General features: G+C 35.3%; 1 protein-coding gene across 1 annotated transcript in view; it reads right to left on the reverse strand.

Annotated features, from left to right (window-relative positions):
- LOC149727623 (serine/threonine-protein kinase SMG1-like) overlaps positions 1-13,891 on the reverse strand; it is a 41,679-nt gene that overhangs the window by 23,768 nt on the left and 4,020 nt on the right. Inside the window, exons 6-30 of the mRNA XM_089887682.1 lie at positions 13,641-13,734; positions 13,055-13,152; positions 12,557-12,730; positions 12,007-12,222; positions 11,436-11,614; positions 10,954-11,072; positions 10,476-10,603; positions 9,968-10,098; positions 9,245-9,424; positions 8,821-8,936; positions 8,180-8,372; positions 7,653-7,838; positions 7,114-7,352; positions 6,605-6,831; positions 5,884-6,048; positions 5,155-5,315; positions 4,634-4,766; positions 4,121-4,239; positions 3,646-3,840; positions 3,380-3,533; positions 2,827-2,940; positions 2,348-2,469; positions 1,813-1,991; positions 1,146-1,251; positions 544-671 (exon numbers count right to left, since the gene is read on the reverse strand). Coding sequence (XP_089743808.1) covers positions 544-671; positions 1,146-1,251; positions 1,813-1,991; positions 2,348-2,469; positions 2,827-2,940; positions 3,380-3,533; positions 3,646-3,840; positions 4,121-4,239; positions 4,634-4,766; positions 5,155-5,315; positions 5,884-6,048; positions 6,605-6,831; positions 7,114-7,352; positions 7,653-7,838; positions 8,180-8,372; positions 8,821-8,936; positions 9,245-9,424; positions 9,968-10,098; positions 10,476-10,603; positions 10,954-11,072; positions 11,436-11,614; positions 12,007-12,222; positions 12,557-12,730; positions 13,055-13,152; positions 13,641-13,734 — 3,856 coding nt within the window. The remainder of the gene's footprint in view (positions 1-543; positions 672-1,145; positions 1,252-1,812; positions 1,992-2,347; positions 2,470-2,826; positions 2,941-3,379; positions 3,534-3,645; positions 3,841-4,120; positions 4,240-4,633; positions 4,767-5,154; positions 5,316-5,883; positions 6,049-6,604; positions 6,832-7,113; positions 7,353-7,652; positions 7,839-8,179; positions 8,373-8,820; positions 8,937-9,244; positions 9,425-9,967; positions 10,099-10,475; positions 10,604-10,953; positions 11,073-11,435; positions 11,615-12,006; positions 12,223-12,556; positions 12,731-13,054; positions 13,153-13,640; positions 13,735-13,891) is intronic.

Consider the following 13,891-nt stretch of genomic DNA (forward strand, 5'->3'; position numbering starts at 1 on the left):
ATTAATGCAACGCATTGTGGGAACACCAACATAGATATCTCATATCACGACTGCCAATTCTAATCATCGTCATATACGACTCATATGCACTTCGTGCTCATCATGGGGTGTCTGGTCGTGCAACGAGATATCAACACATTCATTCACAACATACAAGTTAAGTTAGCTGAGTTAAAAAGGTAAAAATACTTACAAAACTTACAAAAACTAATAATAAATACTAAACTAACAAACACATACATGGTGTCATTCCCTTTTCATCATTTCCCAGAGTTTGAATTAAATAATATACATACTGTTGGTAACAAAGTACCAGGGTTTTAAAAGTCTAAAAAAATCTCAATTATGTTTTTTTTTAAATCTTAAAGGACCACTGTTATCAAATCAAGAACCAAAACACTAAGAATATTAAAATCTAATGCTAATGGTAATCTAACGCTAAAAATGCCAAAAAAGATCAAATGCTAAAAAAGATCTTCAATATTGAAACCAAGAACCAATACACTAAGACAGCAAGACATATTAAAACTAGCATAACCCCACCTTCAGGTATTAATGTTTGGTTATTAGAGAAAGCAATGGACGTTGTATATGTGAAAGCACGTTGTTCGATGTCCATCAACAACTTCAACTTAGTAGTGAGGGGGGGTTGGTCAGCGCTGTTGCCGGGGCTGGGGTGAAAATAATTTTTAATCGTTAAAAGAAGCAGAGAAGGATTCATAAATATATTAAGGTAAATGTTGAGGTAGTGGTAGAACTGTGAGCCATAGGCCAGGAAAATATTAATTTTGATTATTAAAAGGAGCAGAAAAGGATCAATACAAATATATTAAGGTAGGGGTTGAATGCCATGGGTAAAAATGTGTGGCCATAAGCCAAGGGAATTTAGGATTTAGCCCTGTTGGCTCATTACCCCTACAACCAGGTTGCTCCTCACTAGATGTTGAAGCCTGTCGGTTCCCCGAAGGTTGGCAACAAGGGCTTTAATGATAATGGATGGGAGATCTTTTCTTGACAGCTCAGCCAAGGAGAGATATACTCCCATCAAGTATTTAAACATGCTGGACAAATCTTTTATATAACTCAAATATCTTAAAGCTAAAAATATCCTTAACAATATTGCAAATAATACAGTTCCCACTCACCTTAGCAGATCTTTCAACATTGGTCCCACATTCTTCCAATCACCTTGCATGTATTTCACCAATGTGAGGATACTTTGTGCACATATGTCACCACAGTTCTTGTGACCTAATAACGAATAATTATATTTATGTTAAACCATAATTGGTTTCTGTTATGACCTTAGGTCGTTTATTAAATGAGAAACAAGTTTATGAGACAAAACAGATCTTAAAAAGTAGTTCAAACGTCACGGCGTAATATGTAATAAAGTTAAAAACAAAAACCTTAGTCAATGTCGTAACGTAACACGTGACTCACCAAATACCGCATGGTGGCGCTATAACAAAGAGTATTGGGGACCTAACGTAATACCATAACTGGTTTCTATGATTTTAAACAAAGTATATTTCTTTTAAATTTAAATAAACAAACAAAAATTGGCAAACAAACATTATTAATTAAGATAAATAAACATAAATCATATTGAAGGCTTTATAACCAATAATAGAAACAGTATTAACTACTGAACTATAGTTGAATTACATACAGAATCTCAGCAACGAATGAAGACATCTACAAAATACACAGGAAAAAATCATTTTGTTATACGGAACACAACATTAAATACTTAGAATGTTCACTGTTTGTAGTCACACCACAGTACTTTAAAAGACAATCCAAACTCACCGTTCCCAAGATAACCACAGATGGAATCAGCGAGTAATGTCATGCTCGCTGACCCGTGACCAGTGGCTTGTAGTAATTTTGCTGACTCATGCCGAATTCTAAAAGTGTTGGCCAGCGACTCGGCATTTTCAGGCAATGAACGACAAATTGTCATCAGTTCTGTTGAGTCATTCAGTGAGCTGAAACGAATTGTAATAATGAAATGAAGTATTATGACCTAATAATGCACATGTGCTTGGCCAGTTTAAAAGATATAAACATTAGAAAATAAAGACAATTGTATAAAAATATGAGATGCTCCGTTTGTATTAAAACTAACCAGAAAATCTGGGATATATATATTATATGTTGACTTTTATTGCGGTTGCATATATCACAGATTTTCTGGCTAGTTTAAGTTTATATATATCACAGATTTTCTGGCTAGTTTTAATACAAACAGATTATTTTTTTAACACAGTTGTTTTCATTTTCTAATATTTACATCTTTAACAATGGCCCTGCACATTTTTGTAATACATTCAAAAACACCAACCATTTTTCCTCTGATATAAAGTTGATTTGTTGCAGCAGTAAAGCACGCGAACGCTTGAAATTGTTGTGTTTTCGATTTTCTTTGATTAATCCAAGTCGTAAGTCGAACAAACTCTTGTTGCTCTGTAAGATATGTAAATGTTGATGCAGGTTTTATAACTTTAACATAACAGTTCAAACAATCGTTTAAATTTGGTTCTAATTTTATATGTTATAAAATAAATGGTCATAAATATAAGCAACCAATGTTCATACAGCACCTATTATTTGATTTAACTACTATTCGACAAACATAAATAGATTAGAGTCGATCAACTGTTAGTTTAACAATGCAGAAATATATTTGAATTGGAAAGTCTCAGGAACTATCTAATACAGTCCCATTCTATAGGGGTGACTCATGGTATGTCATACTATAGGACCTTACCTATATACAATAAAATGTGCATATACAGTTAACCCTATGTTAACCCCCCCCACCTTCTCATTCTTATCTGCAGTCTGTTGCAGGTATGTCAACAACCTCGTACCACATGACCCAACCATCCAATCAGAGCGCGACAAATTGTTCGATAACGGGACAGAGAGTTTGGTCTGGAAATGCAAACAAATTACAAACCATGGATGAAAGTATCTTATTTACCTGTGAGTGACGGGTCAAAGACAGTCATATAACACGCGTGTTCTGTTTCATACACCTCGTGCTCGCTTAGGGGTTACCATGTAAGTAACTTTGTGGGTGATTAATCGAATGCTATTTATTTATCATCGTGGCTGGCTGAGTCATTATTACACAGGTGTTCTGCTCACAGTGATACCAGATTTGGAATTCAAACTGTATATCATAAGTTGTGAACAATATATTTCTTAAACTAAAACTTTCTGAAACTTCAAATCAAATAATACTTTTTTTCTAAAATAAAATATTTTCAAGCTGCAGTTGCGAGTAATATCAATAACATTATGCCACAACATAGGGCAGGCACTCAGTTTAAACATAAACAACAGTCGTCTTTATCAACCGAACCCTCACCTGTTTCTGTTCAACAGCCGACTTCACTGCGGACGAAATCGCGAACATCGAGTAGAAGTCATTATCAACACTAGGTGGCCATGATGCTGACGATAATTTGACGCAGTTTAATGATGAGTCAGCAATTTGTTGGAGCTGTGACTCAGCGTTTGACCTAAGGAAAAAAAATAAAAATATATAAAATATGTTAAAAAATATGACAGTATAAAAAAGTTGTTAAATACCTTCTTATGAAAAAATAGAAGACAAAACATAAGAATATTTACTTTTCCTTTCCCTCCAAGTTACCAGAGGCGAGATTTTGAATTGTTTCGACATCGTTATGCATAAGTAACTCCTCCCACACCCAGGCTGTTGCGGGGGTTGCCGTTAAACCGTTAATTACCCCACCAGGGGGTTTCCCACCACTGAGAGGTTTGGCGTCCATGTTTGTTCCCAACTTCTCAAAGTTTCCAAGGGTTCTGGGGGAATGGTTTATGTGGTAATTTACGTTGTTGCTTTGAATTGAATGTTAATTGCTTTATTATAAATGTTAAAGGTCCTACAGCATGACACACTAAAAGACCACCACAGAATCGCGCCTATCTGAGAATATGCGAAAGTTCAACGACCATTCTATACACAACAACAATATAACAATAATAAGAAAATAGTCTCTGAATGAAGCAAAACAACCGAAGTACACACAACAACAATAAAACAGTTTTTAAATAAACACAAGAACAATAACTTGATAAAAACCTGATCTGTTCAATGTTTGTGGAAAAGATTTTCTTGTTTGTTGAATTTTCTGTTGAAATTTGTTTCTTGAAGTTTTCTAATTCCTCCCAACAACTGAGTTGGCTGTAACATCGGATTATCTGCAGATGGTTAAAGTTATGAATACTTTAACTTATATTGTAATAAATTTATTGTGAAATTTATTAAAGTGTTTCGAAAAGTGTCTTCAGAATAACAAAAACTGGCATTACAACATGAAGTAACTTGGTGCCTTTATATTTGATTGGAATGTTGATAATACAAACCAACAATCCTGCCTATGTTTTAACTTAACAAAGTTAGTTGCGAAACACTTTAAACCCAAATTGCAATAATTGAATTGCTTTGGTATCTATATTAACTTTGTTCCAGCCGCTCTAGTTTAAGAAACCCTATATAACATTAACATATAAATGATATTATGATCCAATATAATAACCGTATACAAGCACAACTTATCGAGTTGCTTAATAGTTGAAAAAACAACAATGGTACCTGTTTCGTAACAAAGGCACGCGACGGAGATATTGTTTTTCTTCCATCACCGGGTGGAGCTGCATCACCCGAACATTCAGAATTCCTCCGAACATTGAAGATGGATTTGTATTCCTTCACTGCGTCTTCGTAACTAAATGAAAATATTATGTAATATGAAAAAATGTGTAGCAATTAATTTAGCCAATAAACCTTGTTGTTTTACAGATAGTGATCTAATAACAGATTAAACAGTGAACAAAATAAAATAAGTTCTTTTAAATCTGATAAATAAAAATAGTACTACAAGAACTGTGGAATAACCATTGGTACAAAAGTATAAAAAGCTAAAGTATCTTAAGTATTGGCTGTTGGGTTCGAAGCTCAATATTGATATTAATATATTATTAACTTTGAGCAAGATATTTAAATGGACATTGCTCCAACCCAGTGGTCAGTAATGGGTTATATATAAGTCTAGGTAATGGCCAACTCTAACATCCCATGTGTGGGACCACACCAACATATTATATTCAACTTACCTTTTAGCAGCATCATACTTGGCTACTTTAATCCACCCCCATTGTTGTTTAGGACCGTTCAAACCTCGGCACCAACGATGTAATCCTTCCAAGTTTTGTGGCGAACCAAGTCTAACTAACGCTTCGGTTGTCATGGCTACAGCTGATTCAAACTCAACACCCTGAAAAATATAGAGTAATGAAGTTGTGGGGTGATAGGCAAAATCTCGCTCATACACCTTCAAAGAGCAATGCATCATCCATGTAATTCTATATACTTCTTTAAGTCATCATTGTGCATAAAATGAGCTACTTTGAGCAGTTTTTTTAAAGTTATTTTTTACTATGAGGAGAATTTTAAATACTGGGATTTGGTAAAGGTAGCGAAATATCCATGTGTCAGTTTGCAAATGAACCAAAGACATGACGGTTTAACAAATGAGGAAATAAACAATTATGATTGGAACCACATAAGGGCAATGAGCTTACTCTGTAATATATTTTATGCCTCCCGTAGGTGCCTAAGTTTTGAATATCCAGGTTAGGCAAACTCATAGTTCCAAATACCAACTACTCATATTTATAAAATACATAAATCTTTTGCGTTTGTTTACTTCTTTGTGATTAATATGCAATGTGCCAAATTCCAAGTTAGGCATTTGCCTAACCTTTCTCCTAAGCAATATAGAACAGATATATGGGTACATAGTGGTTAATATAATAAGGTTAAGAACTTAATGACCAACTCACAGTTGTGTTATTCTTTGTCTTCATATCATGCAGTATAGCTTGGCCATGCTGGAAGGCCAGTGTTTCCAAACCACTTGCTAATGAGATGCGCATCACTGCAAGTCGTAACCTGTTCATCCATTGTTCACATGTTTGTCGGTTCGTGTAGAAGAATGTACGGACTGCCTGTTGGGTTAAATGGTTACACTAAGGGTGAACTATTGCGGTAATGTTTGGCTTCCTGGGGAATGTAATTGGGGTGGATAAATTACAGTAAAAAACAGACTAAAAAATAAATAAAAATATACAAAAAATACAGCAAATCAATGTTCCTAGAAAAGTGAATAACAAGACGACATTATATGATCTACTTTCACAGCTTTTCGCCTAATGCAACTTCTACCCTGTTGCTAGGTTTCTATTACATATGTTGGCCGATTACACCCCCTGCTAACTATATCAAGCCATTAACAATTCAGCAAAACCAAATAAACCATAAAGGAGGGGTGTCTGGGGTTAGAACAAGGTTGTACAACATATGCTAAAAAACGTAGAGCAAATAAATAATCACTGTCAAAACTGCTTGTAAGTTATAATGTAGGTAACTTTTTTATCCTTGCATGAGGGGGGCGACAGTCGATATAACACGGGTGTTCTGTTTCATACATCTCGTGCCGGCTTACAAGTTACCACATATGAAGCAAATAAATGATCAGTGTCAAAACCACGAAAGTAAACATACCTTATTTGGTGGTTGTATAGCAATAGCACATCCTTCATAAGCATTGTACAACAACCTTTCAAGGTGGTCAAGGAACTGCAGCAGAAGATACGGTCGTTGTAATGCTGGCCATGTAGATAGGTGGGTGTTGTTACGTGGGGAGCCAGGGGGGAGTTTCGACTTCGTAGATTTTGGAATATTTGGTGGACCAGAGTTGAACAATTTGTGTTCAAAGTCACGAATGGCACCTGTGTGTGTTACAAGTGGTTAGTTTATGCCAAACACCTACTAAACTTATGTGAATTATTATAAATTAAAACAGATTTATAATATCGGGACTATATTAAAATAATAGGCAAAAAAAAAATAATGACATTCTTGTTATTTTAGGCATGAAAACAAACTTGCAGAGCATTTTATATTCCTTTCTTTCTATTAGCAATACTTTCTTAGTAAAGTAATTTTAAACAAGATCCGTTTTTTATTAATACTGTTAATGTAATACAAGCCACTATGACATCACAATTCACCTTCAACCCTCTGGAAAGTTTCAGGAGGCCTTCCAAGTGGAGTACGTAGTTTGTTCACTACCATGTATTCGGCTGCTCTCCATAATCCAACCCAGTGTATATATGACATGTCATGTGATGATAATGACGTTAATATACATAGAGATCTACTACGAAGCACTGGTGGTTCCGGTTGACTGGTTTCTCTACGCTGACTGCTCCAGTATAATTGTTCAAGCCAGTCATCAGATATTGTGTTTCTGTGTAGACATCACAATAGGTTATTATGATGAAATAAAGTACTTTGTTGCCATGAATTAAAAGTAAATCAATGTAGGGGCTTGTTTAAGGGGGTTTAAGGTGGCTTGGCCCCCTTTTTAAACATATTGCCTGAAACAACCATGCTGCATTGCACATCAGGAACATATATAATACATATATGAGGAGATCCCCTTGTAGAATGGAAGCAGCATCGAGCCTTGAACCCGTACCCACCGGGCTATAAGGCAAGCACTCTTATACCTGAGCTACACTACCTGACTAAATATAAAATAAATTACCTTGCAGTTAATGGTTTCAGCATCCTTTCCATGATATCCTTAAAGTGATGCGCATGAAATGTACCAGTGTTGCCAGATTTATTTGAAGTTGATCGTTTCACCAACCACGCCTCCCGGTGGCCATATTGTGACAACTGACGAACGCTTGATTTTGATTGGTTTGTCAAAGATGATGCGTCACAGTATCTGTGCAATGGAAAATTACAAACAAATGTTTTAATATAAATGATTTGTTGCCATTGGATGTCAATTTAAATAACTATTTTTTGAATTCAAATCTCGCTCAAATTGATACTGAATGTCTGTCGTACCTTCCTCCTAGAAAGTTTCTCGATATATTTCACAAATACATGGAATAGCAAGTAACATGATGTTCAAAACATGAAGCATGATTTTTAAAATAAATCATCCATATTTTTATTTTTTTTAATAGAATAATATTGACCAAAGACAAAACAGTGTGATACTATTCTATATATCCGTACACCGTGACAGTTTATAAATAAATAACTAAATATTAAACTTACTGTAAAACCCGATCCACCGGTACGCAGAGCAATAAATCCGAGTAATTGTTGCGTAATAATGTGTTTGATGACCAAATAAGTATGAAACAACATTGTATTGTGATGTCATATATGATGGGTGATGTGGAAGATTGGATTGCTGATCGAAGACACTTGGATGCAAGGATTGATTGAGGGATGTTGTTTTGCATCGCTAGGAGAAAAGACAAGTTGCATGAAGAAATTAAAAAACTTTTATTTTTAAACTTATTAACAATTTAGTTTGTTCTTTTTTTAGGGGAGGAAAAGGTTTAAAAAAAATGTTTTTTTAAAATCTAATTAACAGTTTAGTCGCAAATAGATCCAGGTGCCAAACCTGGGTAACAGGGGTGGGTAACAAGAGGTTAACACAGTAACTTTCTGCACTGTTTTCATCATTAAACATTAAAACTGTTAATATGGGACTAATTATTAAAATGCAGAGAAGGTAGAAATAGTTAGACATGCATTCCTTGGTTTTCTTCTGATTTATGAAGGGTAGAAAAATCAAGGGTAAGTCTGTCCACCCTGCCACCCCAGGTTTGGCGCCTATGGGTAATATGCACATGATAGCCACACACCTACCAGCAAGATAAAGTAACACAACATGTTCAAAATCTTACCAACAACAGCCACAGCCTGCATAAGGTCAATGAACTGCTTTAAGTTGAATATCACGGGATCCTTGTTTGTTTTCAATCTTTCCAAGATATCTTCGGTCCAATGTAACAACAGTGTCCTGCAGTTGTACGATTATGTCAATATATTTCCATGTAAAATGTTGTATATATTGTTAGTTATTTTAACCTCTATTCCTTTCATAGTGACTTCTTTTGTTAGTTTGGTAAAACAAAACAAGTTTTACACCGATGTAACTGAACTTTAAAACAGCCTACACAACCCCAGCTCTGAAATCCTAATGAAATTTACCACCAACCAATTTCTTTGACAAAATTAGATCAAGACTGAATAAACAAATCCCTACTGTATAAAAAACTTTCTTTCGCTGTTTCTTTTACTTGAACCTAAATATCCCCCCCAACCAACCTTGCATCAGGTGAAGTCGACTTCTCCAACATCAACTTCCTCACTGTATCCAATATACTTGGAAAGTGGAGGTGGGTGGCCGTGTTAACATTATCGATAAAACTGGTGCTTCCCCCAGCCCCAGGGTCATTGGTGGGGGCTGGGGATCCCCCTAAGAAGCTACTCACAAAATTCTTGTGTCTGTAAAATAGAATGGACTTATTCAGTAACACGTACTAACAATAATATTGGAAAAAAATTGACAATTGGCTTAAAAAATTCAGAAATTTAACACGCACAAACAAAAATATTTGTATAACTTAGATTACAGTGGCATGTACAATGGTTTAATTTAAACTGGTATACACGATCTAATAATATTTATTTAACTTTTATAACAGTGGTATGTGACAGTTGTACCTTTACCTACTAGTAGTGGCTTTTTAGAAATCAGAGAACTAAAATGGGGGTACAGAGACACAAAGCTAATATTTACTTTTATGCGTGATAATTACAAGATACAAAATAATGAGCCGATATTTATGCGGGCATGGTAAAAATATTCAAGGATTCCTGCAATTTAAATGTATATTACAAAAGCTATAAAAAGCAATTTGGAAAATAAAAAAAACTGGGATTAATAAAAGATTCAGGTCCAGGGCCCAAAGGTGATGAGTAAATTGGGTCTGCACCACCGAGTCTCCTGATGTACCTTGTTGTCTGAATACTACGTGCATGTTTTACCTTTGGCAATGTGAGTACATGACATGTAGTATTGAATATTGTAACGCGGGATGAAGCATGGACAGATGTTTATGGACGAGATCAAGACCGGAGTGTAAGAATTCAAATATACTTGGTGATAGTGCGTACATCTGTGGGGAAAGAATGTAAGTAATGTATATATAATATAACCTTAGACTTCTTGTATATAAAAGAATTATCCTTAAACACAAATATATGGTCTAACTGTTAACATAAACAGGTCACAAAAAATTGAAACAAAAGTAATAAAAATCCTTTTAGAATCCCTAAAATGAAAAGAGGAAATTTAAAAATTAACTTTTAGTTTAATTAAAACAGAAAACAACAGTAAAAAACAGTATCAGACTTAATACATGAAAGTGCACATTCTAAAATAAAAAATAAAAAGATGACATATCGTCTAATACACGTCAAAGTTACAAAAACTGTACAAAATGAAATAGCGATAACAAGGCACAACTTATAAAAACAGTTTACTTCAACCCACCCCAATAAGTGAGTTTCTCGCATCAGCAACTTCAAGCAACGCCACCACATCGAACATCGCTGTCTTCAACAACCTTTCTTCATGGTTGCCATCCACCATTATGATGTCATCGTGGTTGTCGTGAGGATCTGTGGGGTTTAAAATAATATTATTATTTTGGTTGGAGCAAATTCATGTATTAGAAATGTACTATACACAAGACCATATGCACCAAACCTGGGGTGACAAGCCTACTCTAAAATTTTCTACAATACGCTAATCAGTAAACAGTAAAACCAATAAGTTAGATTTGTTTTACAGGATCGTATTAAAAAAGAATGACTACGTACTAGTCTTTAAAAGCATTAATCAGTAAACATTACAACAAATAAGCTAGATTTGTTTCCACCAATGTGTGTTTAACTACCGCTGCCTCCCCTGCATTTAAAAAAGATTGGTGCCTATGTACAATGCACAATGTAGAATATACCGTACATACCTGTACCAGAATGCTCAGATTTATTGAATGGATTATCGGCAACTACATCCAGCTTAACATCCTCCCCATGTATTTCAAGCAACCCATTGATGGCGTGTTGCAACTCACCAGTTACATGTCTGGGGGGTGGGACACAATCAATTAACAATTATAAAGAAATGGTTTTGGTTAAATTTATTAAAATACAAATTAAAGCACAAAAATGTTTTTTATCAACTATTAGTAGCTAACTAAAACAACATAATACTTTTTCTACAATATTGAGAAACCTTAAACAATTTTTAGACAAAACAACTTTACTCTACAATAGAACACTAGAAACCACTAATGTAAAATACTAAATTCTGCTTTTATTCCAGGACATAATCACACTGGTCACATGAACAAATACATAGGTGGCTTGAGTGTTGGAAAATGACACAAATCTGGCCAAATCTGGGCAACAAGGACCTCACCTATATACAATATCCCAATTTACTTACTTATAAGCAGTTTGTAGTAGAGGCACGCTCTTAACAGCCAAACACGCTTGGTACAACGCAAGCAGCTCACTGGTGAGTAGTGGGTTACGTGAATGTTTCAATGGAAGCAACCTTGAACTTGGACCAAGCAACCCTTGTATAAACCATGCAGGTAATGCTGATCCTACTTCCTGCACCATCTATAAAGGTTCAAGGTGTTTAAATCATCTATTTGATTTATGATTAAGTGTTTGGTACAATATTTATTTAGGTCGAAATTTTTTAAGTTAAAAAGTGTTTGAAGAAGTATTCAGTTATTTGGGATAAAATACTACTCTAATAATATTTCTTTAATAAATATATAAGAAATAACATTCTGTGGGGCTAATCTTTGGTGAGGCACACTAGTGACTCTGGGCACACCAGCCGCATGTGGAAATAAGCTATTTAAATGTATCGAAGTGGTCTGAATATTGGGGTAATGAGACAAAACTGGGGTAAATCCTCGGTCGCCGTCTCCTTGGCAAGAACCTCACCCATATAAAATAGACTTTTCATGAGTTTATGTCAAAACTGCAAACCATATACCCACCACTGTGATGAAGTCAAGTACCAGTAGCAACCTCGGTTCGGACCTTGAGCGCTCGACAGCGTGCACGGCGTACGTGAGCAACGACTCCGACAACATGTCCTCACCCCGCCACTGCACGGCGCCAAGGAGCAACCTGGCACATTCGTCGGCAGCTCGTGTGACTGCAAGCGAGGCATCCCCGGTAAGTTGTGTGCAAACAATAACTCGCTGGAGTGTCTGAAATGCAAAGGGTAAAATTTAAATTGATTCCTTGAAATTTAAGGTAAAATTATACAAAAAACTGGTAAAATTTAATTTTGGTGGGTCTCTGATTACACTAGAAGTAGACTCTATTTGAACAAGCAAGAATGAAAAATCTTCTGGTAGAAATATTTTACCCTTTGAACACAAAATTTGGGCTAAACAGCTTTGCCGTATTTTGTGCCAGATAATTGGTCTAGAATGAAAAATATTCAGGATTGCACAAATGCAATGGTCACAAACAATGCTGGTTAGGATACATTAGTACCACTGATAAATCAGTAGCACTATCTCCACACAAGCTGTATACCTCCAATATAAATGCTTCAGTTATAGGAGGTCCATTACTAGCATGGAACACAGGTCCAATGCTACGTAGTACGGTCGAAAACACCCGCATCAGCGCCGCCATCTTGGGCAAACATGACTCATCGTTTATTGTCCCATCATCTGTGACATCACCATTCTGTAGTTTGTGGAAATCCTGTATTATGAAAATTCCGTTTATTAAACTAGCATTGTGAGTTAGTGGTAAGTGCTTGCTATTACAACTGAAAGATACCGCGTTCGATGTTTGACTCCAACGCAGTGGTCCTTTATGATTTGTCTAATTTGTCAACCATAACGTAAAATAATCACTTTTAAATTACACAAATAAATGTTACCTCATAATCAGACCTTATCCTTGCTTGCCAAGCAGGGATAAACAACATTCCTTAATTCACTCATAGTTATGCGTGGTTAGTAGTCCGGCTGTTATGTTAGTAATAGATAATACAAAGTTCATAATATAAGATAATCATCTCACCTCAGCATATGCTTCCATATCTTCAAGGAACTGACTCAACAATGTTAGTGAGAATTGCAAATCAGTCAACCAGTGTACATGAAGTTTGATCAGTGATTCTAAAAGGTAAATGAACATGTTTAAGTTCTCATCGCTTAGTAACTATTATGTGCAGGGAATTTTCGAGAGTTGAAATCCTACACATTATATTTCTTGTTCTTCTGCTTTTGGGTCGCCTACTCTACATGTGAGAATATGAAGTTGCTTCTTTATTTGATATTGATATTATTAATGGGAAAAATTGGCAGTGTATGTATTCTAACAATACATGTCTGCACTGCACACAATACATGGTGGCTTCATACATCTCCATAGTTTGATAACATTATACACCTTACAAATTATTCTTGATAGCTTACATAGTACGACAACTTATAACACACATGTCGTACTACATACAATACATTGTGGGATTTATGGCTTCATACACCTCTTTGTTGTGAGTAACCCAGTTACAAAGCTGGTCTTATATTTAATCTACAATATCGCTGTTGTCTTTATATGGCAAGTTAAAACATTGATGGTTTATTGCTTACGCTCAACATACCTGATGCAAACAGTGTTAGCGACATACTCTGTGTGTGATCAATATGCCAACCAACCAAGATATCAACAGTGTCACGGAAATGTTTGGCAAACGCCTACAAAAAATTAAACCTATTTTATTGGATATTTTTAAAAAGCCTTGTAACAAGATATTTATTCTGATGTGGTGACCGTTTATCCTTTTACCCAGCTTGTAGGTCACATACAGACAGAACTAAGTATAAATATTACATTTACGTTTTATTAAATAAA

Source organism: Ciona robusta, chromosome 11 (assembly GCF_009617815.1).
Source record: "Ciona robusta chromosome 11, ASM961781v2".
Classification (NCBI taxonomy): Eukaryota; Metazoa; Chordata; class Ascidiacea; order Phlebobranchia; family Cionidae; genus Ciona; species Ciona robusta.